Source organism: Vidua macroura, chromosome 2, assembly GCF_024509145.1.
Source record: "Vidua macroura isolate BioBank_ID:100142 chromosome 2, ASM2450914v1, whole genome shotgun sequence".
Lineage (NCBI taxonomy): Eukaryota > Metazoa > Chordata > Aves > Passeriformes > Viduidae > Vidua > Vidua macroura.
The window spans coordinates 8,902,895-8,917,471 of record NC_071572.1 but is presented as its reverse complement, the minus strand read 5'-3'; the positions used below and the strand labels follow the sequence as shown (position 1 = coordinate 8,917,471).

Genomic DNA, 14,577 nt, shown 5'->3' with positions numbered 1-14,577 from the left:
AGAGGACCTCAAAGGAAACTGGAAAGGTGCAGGTTCAAAGCAAATAGAAGTCTCTCCTCACCACAGGTAATGGAGCTGTGGACTGCCTTGCCACAGGATGTCTCAGATCCTAAAAGCTTGTTTAGGTTCAGAGAACAGTGATGTGAATGAAGGGAAGTTAAATCAGTCTGGAACCATTAATTAAAAGGAATCAACTTTGGCTAGTGGAAGCTCTTGAGGCACAAATACCTGAAATCTGGGAGAGTATCCCTGCCTGCTTGTGTTTGAACTCTTTCAGCAGTCTCTAATGATTACTGTCAGAGAAGTTAACAGATAAGGTGAGCCCTAGGTGTGACCTTGTAAAGCTGTTCATTGGTGGTGCCTGTAGCCTGCAGGCAGCACTGCATGTGGTCACTGGTCAGGTGTCAGAGGTTGTTGGGAGGCTCAAAGATTTATTCAAAGGTTACTGTGCTAAGTATCTGAGTGCGATGGTAGCACTGATATTAATTTAATTTCCATTAAGTCATTTTTTTAAAATTAAACTGCATGAAGATTTTAAAAGCTGGAAGTCAGAGATTTTCATTCCTATTGCAAATTTCCAGTGAATTTTAAATATTGCAAAAATTGCCAGGTTCTCTTTGTTGCTTTATTCAAGCAAAACAAATTAACTACTGCTAAAAAGCTTAGTAAGCAACTCAAAATTTGTCAACACCAGATCTAAAATTATATGATCGAGTAGGACTTCCATTGTCACTCTGTGTAATTATGGATGCTGGATAAATATTCATAAGAGAATCTTTTCCTGCTACTTGAAACTGGGGGCAGACCAGAAAGGAAGAGTGTAGCAGGTGGACTCACTTCCCCTTATTGGCTTGTTCTCACCCTCTGCATGGTGAATACCAAGCAGTCTTCTGACTGGCTTATTATCAGTCTACCTTTAAAACAAGTCAGGCAATTGACAAAGAATCATTTGAGGATGACAATGCTGCCAAATGTAGTAAAGGCCTCCCCTGAGTTTCTCAAGAGAGTGCAGGTCTTGACTTCCTTGTGGATCCCTTATTTGATTCAGCATTCAGATCCAACTAATTGATACTGACTCTGTTCTGAGAAGTATTACAAATGAAGGGGAAACAGAATTCTGGAAAATTTTGCTGTAACTGTCTTTGGGATGCCTTTGAGAATTCCTTTTCATTATTTCAAACTGGATTTTCCAAAGCACTAAGGTACATTCAGAAAAATAGCTCTTGGCAGGAATATATGTTAGATGTTTTCTAAGTCTTTTCCATTGCAGTTATCTGATTCTGTGGCCCGCTTAAGTTTTTCAGCCTTATAAGGCTTTTACACCTGGTATTCCCAGTTGTACAGCACTCAGGGATAAATGATTACTGAAGTGCCCTTTTCATTAATCACAAGTTAGTAATTTTGTCAAGCAGAAAGTCCTTTCTGTTGTTAGTTAAAGAGACCAGTAATTGTGGGAGGGATGTTTGTGCTGGGAGTTTTCCAGCTTATAAGTTACTCTTTAACTTTGTGTATGAATTTTACAGATACTTTGTAAATTTTCAGTCTTCCCCCTCTTGGTCTTTTTCAAACAGTAGTTTTTTACAAACAACAGTTTGTACAAATCCTCACACTGTGTAAACTCATCAAAGTTGTCTGTGGCTTTGTTGGGCAGGATTTGACTCTGACCAGATGTCTTGTCCTCCTCCTGCACCATCCCTTTACTCTGCAGTGTAGCTGTGGGTGGCAGAGCAGAGGGAGAGCTTGGCAGCTGTGCAACTGAGACATGAAGGATGCATTTCCTGCAGTTCTTGTCAATTGTGGCAGTCTGGGGCTAAAAGTCTTTCTGCTTCTCTAGGAGAGCTGACTTGCAAAAATGCAAGCTGGAAACCCAGGATCTAGTATGCTAACAAGGTTGTTTCTTGTGGGGTGTTGTGGAGTTGTTTTTTTTGGTTGGTTGTTTTTTCATTTCCCATGAAGAAGAACATTTAAAGATTTCTTTTTTTTTAATGACTAAACAAGTGTTTCTTTCTTAGTGTTTTTCACCTGTGTGCAGAAAAGTATTCTTCTGTCTATGTAAGATAGTATTAGACCTAAAGTAATTTCTGACCAGGGAGTGGGGAGTGTCTGAACTGTCTTGAGTTTTCTTTGCCTTGCACGTAAATGAAAGAGGACATTAAACTACTTTCATCCTTAAGGCAGTTTACACTCTTTTACCTCTTTATGCATCACCAAGTCAAACATCCCCAAAGCAACAGACCCTATTCTGCTCTTAAGTGCCTGCCTCTCTGGGAGAACAGAACAGATTTTCTGCTGCTTTGCTGAGTAGCAGAGTGCCAAGGAGAGATGCTCTTTCTGCTTTCTGAAGATACAGAGATATTTTCTACAGCAGATAGATCTGACCTAGAAGTAACATGGAAACAATATTCAAAGACCAGTCACTATTTACTACCCTTCTATTGGAGAACGTGCATTTTCTCTGCAGTCTGCACCACATAATAAATTGTTAGGGAGAAGTGTGATTTCTTCTTTTTCATCAAAACTACCTTTCTCCTCCAGAGAGTCTGTAAAATGACATATCCTTGCACTGTATATGTAATGACTTTCAGTAAATCTTTAAAACAAACATTGTATAGTTTTATTTCTTTGCTGCCATTGAGGCCACAGAACAGTGATGTGGGAAGTTTGGTCCCAGTACATACAGCAGGATTTCATAATCCTAATTAATCCTTTTCTGGTTTTTTTTAGTTAACAATATATTATTTATTCCACTAAGTAATCTAGTTAGCTGTATTCTTATCAAATGCAAAAGTAATAGGTATTCTTAATTCCCTGTCAGTCTGGTGGGGGGAGGGTGAGGTGTTTGGTTCTGCCAGGTTTTATCATGCAGAGATCCCAAAAGCCTTCAGTTGTGCAGCTGATGGCATTTTTCAGTGTTAGTTCCCCCCAAAATGCATTATTCTGAACTCAGAACTGTTCGTTTGGGGTTCACTGTGGAACACATGTCAAGGAGGGCCCTTGTAGAGAAGTATTTAGAGTCCATCTTTCCAGTCTTTCTTGCTTTGTTTGAAGCCAATGCCACCTGACACAGCTTAGATTATTTGGACCTGAGTTCACATCAGAGATGGGCATTGTGACAATCTGCTTGTGGTGTCAAGCCTTAAAACTTAGGGAAAATGCCTGATCCTGGATTGGTGTAGGAGTTGAAATTGTTTTAGTTTTTGAATTCGCACATAGATGTAAGAACAATTGAATTTATATTTGGAAAGAAAAATTTACAGGAGAGTCAATTGTTTTATGTACATGGCATTGCTCTTAACCTGAGTAAATCCTGATCCAGAAGTGTTGATAGTGTGTGTTTTGGCCGTGGTATCCTAGTCCTGCGTTTGCACAGGGAAAACTTGACCTCCATGCTAGAGGGATTGTGCTGCTTCTGGACTCAAGCTGCCTCTGGGGTCAGTTTGGTGCCATTTTCTGTTTAATGCTTATCATGTGGCATCAGGCCTGAGCTAAAAAAAAAGATGAATCTGATTTGTCTGTGCACAAAGTCAGTCTGCAACCTAAATAAATCATTTACTAACAACTGAACAATAACAATTTCAATTCTACCTGGTGACTACTTTATAAATAGTTGCATGAAATGTGTGCTGTCATTTAAAATTAATGTGATGCTGGCAGAAGGATGAGAGGGTCAAGTCTGTGCATTTTTAAAGAAAGCTAGAGTTCAGATATTCTGGCATTGACTGGGGGGGTGTCATTAATTACAGGTTTTTGGGGTTTGGGTTTTTAATTATACTACAAAATACTAAAATGTTCTAAATTATGACTATAAAACTCATAGTACGAGAGACATTAAAGGCAAGAATGGCTACTCTTTTGAGGCAGGGTATGTTTTTCTTTTGTACTGTTTCTTCGCAGCATTCACTGCAGAAGAAATTTGATGGTAACACAATATTTGTGCTCCCATTTACTCATATTAATATGGCAAAGAGGACTTTCAATATTGGTGTCCCCCCCCTTCATCTTTATTTTTGCTTGTTCATATTTTCACTTTATGTTCCATTTATCTGTAGCTCTGTTGTCAAGGTTTCTAGAATATAATAACCCGTGTAATAGTCTCATAGTTATGGGGCTATTTTTAACTGTAAACAGAGGATCTGGATCAACTCAAACTAAGCTGACAGTGATTGCTGTATGAGCCAGAGGGTGGGGCATATCTAAATTATGATAAGACAGTGCAGCGTAGTTGTGCTTAGCCACAGTGGTCTGTCACTGTGAGTTAGTGTTTCTTTGTCAAATTTTACTAGTGGATTATTTCAATTTTAAAACAAACAAACTCTAAACTTATGCCTTGAGTGGTGCTGACAGATTCTGATCCACCGGATGGCTGATGTGCATGCTGATTAGGCAGGGGCTTTTGAGATATTTTTTCCTAGTTTGTTTTGTGGTTGGTTTTTTTTTTTTCTTTTCTGAGTGTATTATTGCTTAGTCCTGTCTCTGCTGCATGTTTGTAAACATTGAGTGCAGATATAAGAATGTTAAAAGTGGTGAGGAGTTTGCAAAACCAAATCCCTTTTGTATCACTAATCACATAAGAAGAAAAATTGAAAGTTTGTGTATGCTTTTCCATGCCAGTTCTTATTTTAATCATCAGTATTTGAAATGCCTTTTTTTTTGTCCTCATTCTTTAAAACAACTTGCTTACATTGCTTGGTTTTTATTAACTGTGTTATAGTTTCTGACATGTTGTGTCTTGCTCTTCTAGAAGGAGTTCTGGAAAGGCTACAAAAATGGACTCCAGGGAGAAAGTAACACAGGACATAACTGGTATTCATTTTACCTTGCATTTCCATTAATCATTGGCCTCTTTATTATCCTCATTGTCATTTTTGTCATCTGGAGATGCCTGTTTAAAAAGAAAATGCGCAGGCAGTCGGTGTACGTGCACAGGGGAGCCCATGGAGCGCTGGGCGATGGTGCTGATGGCAGAGGGCCCCTCCCACCGCCGCTCAGCATTGTTCATTCCCCGCAGGAGGAAATGGATGAAGTCAGTGGGCTCTCTCCAGGAGGTCTGAGCTATTCGGATGCACGGTCAGACTCAATATCCACAAGGCTCTCAAACTGTGATCCTCCTCCTTCCTATGAGGAAGCCACTGGGGAAATCAGTGTGAGAAGAAGTGAAACTGAACAGCATTTAGATCCACCCCCACAGTACGAAGACATTGTGAATTCCAGTTCAGCCAGTGCCATTGCACTAACCCCCATTGTCACCAGTACTAAGTAAAACAAGAAGAATGCCATGGACCTTTTAAAAATCATTAATCATTTTGTAGCACTTTATCTTGGCTTATTATGCATTTCTGTAATTTAACGGACTTGTATACGATGAATTTCACCTTTTTTAGGTTCACTCGTTCTTTGGGTTTGGGATTTTTTTTTTTCCCCCATCGAATATCTTAAAAGATAAGGAATCTGTATTGAGAGTGTAGTGCAGATACAGATGTGGTGCTCTGTCATACTTCTCAAAAGTACCTCTGTTTTGAAGGATGTCACTTGTTTTATTTCATACACTGTCCACATTCCCCACAAGATTTGTGGGATCCTCCTCCCCTTTCTTACTGCAGACTGTCAGAATTCCCTGCAATAGGGAATCCTTAAGCAACAATTTAATAGTTATTTAAGCTAGAGGGGACTGATTTTGCAGTATTGCCTCTTGTCTGGTTTGTTCCTTTTTCTCATTTTGATTTTTGTTACATGCTGCATCCTCTCCTGGCCCTCAGGAGGCTGGGAGCCTTTGTGTTCAAACCAGGATCTCATGTAGAGAATGCTGGTGTAACAGCAATAATTCCAGAGTCCTAGCAGGAGAGGTGTATTCTAAAGCTTTTGCTATAACAGCTCAAAATTCTGTAAATGCTTAGAAGCTGACAATTCACGACACTACTTGGTGAATTTAATGGTGTAAATTTTTGTCTGTGTTCTGCCTTTTCTGTTTTCCTATCTGGTTTCACTTTTATATTCTAGAAGTGAGAAGTGTGCATATGTTAACTTCAGAACTTGAAAGTTCATGCAACAGTAATAGTGGAATACTCAAGAGTGGATAAAATCCTGATTATGGACTTCCTACTGTGATTTTCACTGGGACCAGGATGTAATCTATGAGCACATACAACCAAAGGCATTACTTTCCTTTTTAAAGGGAGAAAAAGGAAAGAAATTCAGTGTCTGTGACTTCCTTTTTTCCCCAAATATTAAAACCTTCCTCAAGGTTTTGCCACCTATAAATATAAACCCTTTCCTCAAGTTCTGATACTCCCTTGCCTACTGACGTGTACCTTGTGTGCACCTTGTAGTGGTGCCTGTGGAAATTCTCTGCAGAGAATATAAATATCTTTTTTCAACAACAACCAAATGTATTGTGCATCCATTCAAACAAGGAATTCTAAGAACATACAGGCATAACCCCAAGCATTAGTGTGGAGTGATTTTTTGAGGCTGAAGAGATGGATGCAAGTTACATACGGGCTTGTACAGAATTTCATCCACTTGGTTTAGGTGGTACAAATTCTAGTGTGGTGATTCTTCTATTACAGGTTAATTTAAAAGTTAATTGCTCTGTTTAATTTCTGAGTATTAAGTTTCAGTTTTCTTTCTTCCCACATAAAGTAGCATGGCATTAGCTTAGTACTCTTCTGTGTTCTACTAATCAATTAACACCAATGTGTTGAGCCCTGAAGGACTAAATTGTTATGTTGGCTTTCTTACAACAGAAACCCAAACTGTTTTGTTTCAAGCAACCCAGATGAAATGCCAGTGCCATGTGTTGGAAATTGCTCTTAATGTCCCTCTCATGGGGGATTGACCCTGCTGTTCCCAAAGGATTTTTGGGGAAGGAGACTGGAGGGAAATGGACAGTTATAGATGGGTGTGTAAATGCACACTTTGATAAGAATATGATCTAATCTATTGACAAGTGCAGTCAGGAGTTCTCATTTTTGGCAAAGAGCAAGTTGCCTTTCTTGCCTGCTGGGGATCTTCAGCTGCTAAGGCAATTTGTATTGGAGATGAACTCCTGGCCAAACTCCTGACTCCATTGTCAAAACTATAATTTGTATTTATATTCATTATATATAATAGATATATTAAGATAAATAGGTAAGTTCAGTATATTTTGGTCACTTGTAGTAAAAATTGCCTGGGTTTTGTTTGTGGACTGTCAGGCCTTTTCTTTTGGAGTGGTTTTAGCTCTTGTGAATCCTGAATTGCCACTTGTGGAAGTTAAAGCTCCTTTCAAACCGAGCAAGAGTTAATAAATAAACTGCTTTAGGCAGATTCAGCAGAACAAAGTGCCTCATCCCAGCGTGCAGGAACCACCTCAGAAAGAGCTGGTACTTCAGTGTCTGTGCCATTTTGGCATCTCCTGTGCCTGCCAGCACAGATAGGAGTTTTAGCAGTAACTTCCTTGTCAGGATATAGGACTTTCCTGTAGGAAATAAATGGAGATGACCCATGTTGCATTAGGTTGTTAAGCAGCTGTCATCATCCCTGAACATGGGCAGTCTGCTTTGGCAATTTAGAGATGAGCTGGCTTTTCTCTTTTTTTCTGTGGTTTTTTTTTTTACTCTGTGTTACACTACCACTTTTGAAGGGTTTCTTCCTGGCTCCTAAGTGGAGTATGTTACTTTATCCTACTTTACTGTGTCCTGTAGATACTCTTACGTGTAGTCCAAAATTTATGCTTGCCATTCTAAAAAAAAAGTCACAATCAAAAACTTAGTGATCTATGAGTTAAATTAATTGGACAATGCCTTTTCCACCAGTACATGAAAGCCATTGTGGGCTATAAATTTATGTCTTGGTGAATAAATTTAATATTTAAACAAAACCTGTGTGGGACAGTTGTGCAAATGCATTTCCTCTAAAACATTAACAGTTTTCTCCATATTGGAATAGTGTCAACTTACAAATTGTTTGTTCTGTTTTGTGAAATGTGGGAAAATAGCTTAGTTTTGTGGTTGGCTTTTCTAACCTGATTGAAAAATAAAATTTTATTTGTACTGGGGTTTTTAACAGCTTTTTTTTCCTTTTTGTTTTACCTGTCCTGTAATTGCATTGTGATGCAATAAATAGAAATTTATAGTCGTACCTCTCTAAGGTTTTGCAACTCTGAATGCAGTGCTGTCTTGACTGATGACATAAATAGTCAGGATACTGCCTTTCCCAGTTCTGAATGTAACATTGAATTGCATCTTGTATTGGGACTGAAATGATTTAAAACTAAATACTCAAACTAACTTAAAGGTGGCACTGTTTTAAGAAATTATGGAAATTAATGATTTGCTTAGATGATATTAACATTAGTGAAGGTTGTTCTCTCTTCACTGGATGTAAATAACCTCTGATTACAGTATTGTATATTTTAAAGGGGTTTGGTTTACATTAAATTATCCTATTTAAACATTTTTCCTATGTTTATAGAAAAATTTTTGTAACACTTGTTTTTCAATATGCTAAATAAAAATTTTTAAGATGCCTCTAATGTTTCAAAATATCAATTTTACACAACTACAGTGAGTATTATTTCTGTGTATTTAAATGGTCTTTTAATTTCCATTGTTCTGTGGACTTAGTTTAATGAATCAGTTGTTTTGATTATATAAAATACAATTATAATTTTGTATGTGGGTAGGCAATTCTATTGTTTTAAAATTCAGGCTTAATTTTTATCAGAGTTGGGAATTTCTGTTATTTCCTATTTAAAAAAAAAAAAAAGCGTTTAACAGTGAGATGAGCTCATTTGCTTAGAGTCTGGTGTTAATAACACCAAGGTTGTGGTTCAATCCCTGTATGGGCTGTTCACTTAAGAGTTGGACCTGATGATCCTTCTTGGTCCCTTCCAACTCAGAATATTCTGTGATTTGTTGTAGCCATAGCTAAATAAGTCACAGGCTGAGGGAAAGGAAACTAGCAAAAAATGTTGAAGTTGGAGGACTTAATTTCAAATTTCCCTTTAGCCACTTGAAAGTGGTTACAACATGTCATGTCAGCTCTAGGAATGATGAATTAACAGAGAACAAAACCAAACCCAACCTTGTGTAATGATCCCTGCTGGAAACTGAAGGTCTCCATTCCAGGCAACACAAACTGGATGTCGTCCCTTCCTGCTCTGGTAATCAGGATAAAGTGTCCCTGGGATTGTTCACCAGGGCAGGGTCTGTGGGAGAGGCTGGAGAAGCCCAGGGCGAGGTTTGTGTCTCAGAGCTGTGCACTCCAGTGCAGTTTTGTGCTGCTCTTAACAAAAGGGCAAAGAAAGGTTCTTGAAGTGGCAAAGGGCAGTGACTCCCCAGGCTGCCCTGGGTTAGGTGGGGCTTGCTCTGCACACACACATTTGTGTCCTGCCACACATCCATCAGCACGGGCTGTGTGCCCATGGCTCAGGCCCCTGCAGGCCTGGCTTCCAGCTGTGGGAACAGGGGAGGGAGGGATACGGTGCTGAACTGGTGTCATGAATCTTAGTGTCGATAAAAATCAGATCATTGTGCAGGTTACCAGTGATGAATGCTCATTATTTATTATTTCTCATGCCCAGAGCACTGTGCTGTGCTGCTCTAAATCACACTGATCTATTTCTTTTTATTTTCTGCATAATGTGAGCTTTGTAAATGTCTCCTAGTGCCACTTGCTGATTTTTAAAAAGAAGGAAAACCATGTTCAGCTGAAAGCACTGAGGTGACATCTGTAGTTTTTCATTGCTTGCTGCACGCACATTTGATTGATTTGCTACAGGGTAATTGAACTTTGAATTTGCCAGAAAGTTGAAGTACACTTTTCTTCTGCAGGGGTATCTCAGTAATTGTATTTTTCTTTTGGCACTGAGTTATTGAGTGCTAAGTAACAAGTCAGTGCAGGAAAGGTCTTGCTTATGTTATCTTGACCATATCTATCTGTAGATAGATACAGATATCTCCAGCACTTATATTATGCAGCATATTATACAGGACTTTCTTAGCAATTAAAATCTGTGCAAATGTTTGCTGTAATGTCAGATCTGTGTCCTCTTGCCTGTCCTCTCTCTGTGTATCATGCAGTAAAGACACACTGCTGTGCTGTTTTCCCCTTCAGAAACAAAGCCTAAGAATCAAAATGACAATTTTCGGTGTGCTCTGCTGTTTCCTTCTCCACTTGGAAGCATTGTGCATAACTGTGTGGCTCCCAGAGTTAGCTGAGGAGCTTAAAGCAAGAAGGAAACAAGTATTTAAAAAATTCATTTTGATACTGCCAGCAATGAAATCTCTGCATAAGGAATAATCTGTACCAGATTGTCTCCCTGGCCTTTCCTGTGGTGTGGGATGTGTTTTCCCACACAACAGACCCTGGATCAATTCCATGGGTCAGAGGCTCCCAATTTGATTTTTCTTTATTTTCTCACTCAGCTCTTGCCACTGGCAGTGGCCCAGCAGCCACTCTTGGCTGTGCTCAGGGACTCTTGAGTTGTTTGTTTGGTGACACACATCTGTACATAGGTGGCTCTGGGACCCAGGCTTCCCTGCTTTCTTCCCCTGGCCTTGCTGGTCTGCTCACACCCACACCAGGCAGTATTTCTGTGCTGGACAAAGAGCTGAGGGGATGAACAGCATGTGGGACCAGAGGTAGGTGTCACCCTGCTGTGACACACAGTGAGGCACAGTCTGTTATCAGCTGTGGCCTTTTCACTACCAGTCTGAATGCAGCTACCTCATGTGGCTTGTTTCCAAGATTAAAACCACTCCAGGCAGCATTTCTTACCAGAACTTTCTGTGAAAAATGGTCCTGTCAAAGAAAAGCAAGGGCGTTGGGACCAGCTCAAACATTTTCCCCAGCCAGTACCCCTAAACTCTCTTAGCACAAGTAATTTATTGCCATTTACTATTAGAATTACTAGTTTTATTCTTTTCCTTATGCTTTTGTTGTGTCTGCTTTTCTGTTCCTGGTTATATTCTAACCATACCTTTTTCCTTACAGATGGGTGAAGGTGAAATATACATGTAATCATGAAAAGCTATGTTTCATTTTTTTTATTCATTTTTCTGTTTCTGGGTGAGTTGGGTTTTTTCCTCTTAGCTTGCTGGTTTTTGCATTTTGTTTAATAAAAGTGATGAATAATGATACCTCCCTTTTCTGCTCCCCCTAAAATCTTTCACATGCTCTTTTAGTGAGGTGCATAACAGTTGATATTTTTATTGTGCAGATTCTCTAGAAGAAATGTAGCTTTGAAAAATAATTTCTAATGTTATTTTCTCTTCAATCACTTTTTTTCAGCCTTATGAAGTGTTACTTGTAGCTTAGTTTCCCTTTTCTTGCCTAATTGTGCTTCTACCCTCATTACCTTCCAGCCTTTCCACACAGGCAGCTTGGCTCCATGAAAACACTACCATCTCCTCCATTGACAGGAATGTTTAAAAAAGGGGGTTTCTGCTCTGCACATTGCTTTCAGATTTCAGCATTTACTGTTCTGCATAACCCAGCATTGACTTCCTGAAAATTGTTCACAAAGTCCTGATCCCAGTGCCAAGCTGTCAGCAAACCCCCAGCCCGTGAGGAAGGCTGGCTCTCACCCTGACCTTCACCCACAGCCCTGGAGCAAGGATTTGAACTTGTGTTGCCTCCATTGCAGGGCATTAGGCTGCACTGAACATTAGACTAAGCTTGCAGTCTTTATCTTTCTCAAGCTTCAAAATCCTTTCTAATTCTCTATACTATATGCAGATCCCTGGGTATAGTGAATTTAAACTACTTAACATAGACTTAATTTACTTCCTAACTTCTTATGGATTGTTGGAAAGAAGACCAGTATATTTCTATTATGGGATATCATAGGATGTGGGTTTGAGCTGCTCTCTTGATTTTTTTGTATGCTGGTGACACCAACCTTGGTATTACACTTTATGGATCACAAATTTCATCTGTAACCTGAGAAATCTTCACAAGTGTACATTTTGTTGCTTGTTTTTGTCAAAACTGGCATGGTCCCATATGCAATTTTAGCTTCAGTGAATTACTTTTCAGTGTAGAAGTGTTTATTAAGAAAATTCCTGAGTAGCAGCAGTTGATGGTTTTATGATTGACTACAGTGATGTCTCCTAGCAACGTGACTGAAAAAAGATCATCCCATGTTGCTCATTTGTCCAGAGATTTCCAGATTGCTGTATTTATCTTGATGAGGCTAAGTCATCTCACTTCACCAGTACTCCCTGCACCACATTTTGTACCCATTTTGTGTTGAAAAGGGTTCTCCAAAGTCACACCAAAGGTGTAAGGCCTTTTCCCACAGTCCTCTTGGGGTGTGCAAAATCCCCCCCAGGCAGCTGAGTAGTGCTGCCCCACATCCCCAGAGCATCCACTTCCCTTGGCCTACCCTTTCCCAGATCTCTGGTGTGCCAGGGCTTGCAAAGGTTGGAGGCCTGTGGAGTTCACTTTGTTGTCTGACACAGGATTTCAGAGCCAGGTGCAGCCTGTGGGCCTTTCATCTGGCACCTCCTCTGTGCTGGTGACGATGACAAATGAGTAACTTGCTCATAGGCATCATCATTTATGATAATCCTTTCTTTTAAAGAGATTGCTGCTGTTGGAAGTGAACAAATGCTTCTCTTCCACGAGATGTCACAGGTGAGATTCTGCAAGAGGCTGCCCTGCATTCCCCCACCTCCTCATGGCACTTCCCTCTGCTTTCCCAGGGTCTCCTCAGGAGGGAGGACACTGTGTCTCCCCCACAGCTGCTGTGTTGGCCTCAGTCTGGTGAGCACTCTGAGATGGAGGCACTGCTGGCTGGGAGGTGCTGCCTTTCCCCACTCCTGGAGGTGCCCAGCACTGAGGGAGATGTGCCATGTGCCATATCCCAGCAGCTCCTCAGCTGGATTTGTGCTGCAAAGGAGGCTGGGTGAGCATCAGAAGTTTTCCAGGTCATGCCTCTGTCTCTTACTTGCATGGCCTTAATTTTAATTTCTTTGGGGCAAGTTCTAAAAGCTGCTGGTTTTTTACAAGGCTTTAAAGGCAGTTTAAATAAATCCTGTGAAGGTACCTTAGGAGTGTTCCTGCCATCACTGTCCAGTGCCTGATACAAATCGTGCTCTTCACTTTGTTATTTAGACTGCAGGCAGGTGAGTTAGTTAATTTTAATAGAATGCTACAGGATGAGTTTTGCAAATCTAATTATTTGAAGGGCACTCAGAAATGTTAAAAGGTTTCTTTTAAGGCCAAATCTGAAGAAAGTGGTGCAATTAAATTATAGTCTAGTATTTTTCCTTAAAAGAAAGAGAGAAAAAGAAAAGGAACAGGCCAGTTCAACTGAAGTAATTACTTTTGTAGTAGTTGTTTAAAAGTCTCCAAAGCCCTTGGTTTTGCTCATGCACACAAGTCTCTGATGCCTTTATGGGTTTATTTGGATCAAATTAATACATGCTTCTCTGTTCTGCCTTGGTGCTGTAGTTGGTATCAAGATACACAGCAAATCCACAGCAGGGAGATGAAAATGGGGATACTGAACCAGACACACAGAACCAGCCACCCTGCAGAGCAACCAGAGATGCAGGTCTGCTAAACTGGATTGGCCAGTGCAGGCACTGGTGGAATCTGTGTGAAAGAGTCAACTTCCAGAGAGGGTTAATCAGAGGCCGCTTGGTGAGGAGGGAGTCGTGCAGGAATGCTGAGGTTATCCCAGCAATCTTGCAGTGATTGTCTCACCTGATAGGTGTTTTCATTCCTTAGGATCTTTTTAAGTCACCTCTCTGCTCCCTTGGTGGTGTGAATAAGGTTACATCTACAGGTTATGCAGACAAAGTGTCCCCTAGAGCCAAGAGATTTGCAATATTTTTCTTGTCATTTCCCTTTTAAGCCTCTGTCACTAACAACTGAGTTTGGCCTGCTGTATTCACCTTAAGAAATCAAGGGAGTGGATTTCTATGAATGTTTCTGTATTCATGTATCAACTCCATCCTCCCTGGGTATGGGAATCCCTCCAAGGGGAGGGTAGCAAGTTCCTGTAGCTGCCTCTGGCTGTAAACCATTACATGTGTTGAACAGCTGACTCTTGCTGTGCTTGAAAAGCACTGATGAAGGACTGTAAGGAGTTAAATCCTGCTGTATTTCAGGCTTTTTCCCTTTAGTCATGTTCCTCTTGAAGTGAACACTCTTCAGAACACCTCTTCACAGATTAGACTCTTTTTTATTCATGCCCGTGACAAGCTAAATTTGTAAGTTTTATTTCACTTGTGTAAGACCTTGAGAAAGATTCTTTCAGCCACTAGTTTGACCAGCATCACAGAGAAAAGAATTGAGCAATTTTGTCTAATCTCATCATAATTCAAAAGACATACTAAAAACCAAAAATATTAAAAATGCAGTGGTTGTGCACAAGTCCATTCTCATTACATTTTTCCAAGTAACCATTTCAAGCTTTTATCTGTTGTTGAGCTTTGTTTCTATTGCTAATAAACCTGTATGAGACAAATAATGAAATATAGATTTGCCAACTTGAAACTTTTTCAGCTGCTATTTTATTCAGTGAATTCAGCAGAATGGAGCTTTTATTGTGGACTGAATGAACCCATTGGTTTGAGCATGACACGG

The 14,577-nt window shown here is 40.0% G+C and overlaps 2 protein-coding genes across 2 annotated transcripts in view; both read left to right on the top strand.

The window, feature by feature from the left end:
• Window positions 1-8,512, top strand: part of PRRG1 (proline rich and Gla domain 1) — a 31,066-nt gene extending 22,554 nt beyond the window's left edge. The window contains exon 4 of the mRNA XM_054001944.1: window positions 4,742-8,512. Coding sequence (XP_053857919.1) covers window positions 4,742-5,260 — 519 coding nt within the window. The 3' untranslated portion in view covers window positions 5,261-8,512. The remainder of the gene's footprint in view (window positions 1-4,741) is intronic.
• Window positions 1-14,577, top strand: part of XK (X-linked Kx blood group antigen, Kell and VPS13A binding protein) — a 280,007-nt gene that overhangs the window by 180,148 nt on the left and 85,282 nt on the right. The window lies entirely within an intron of this gene.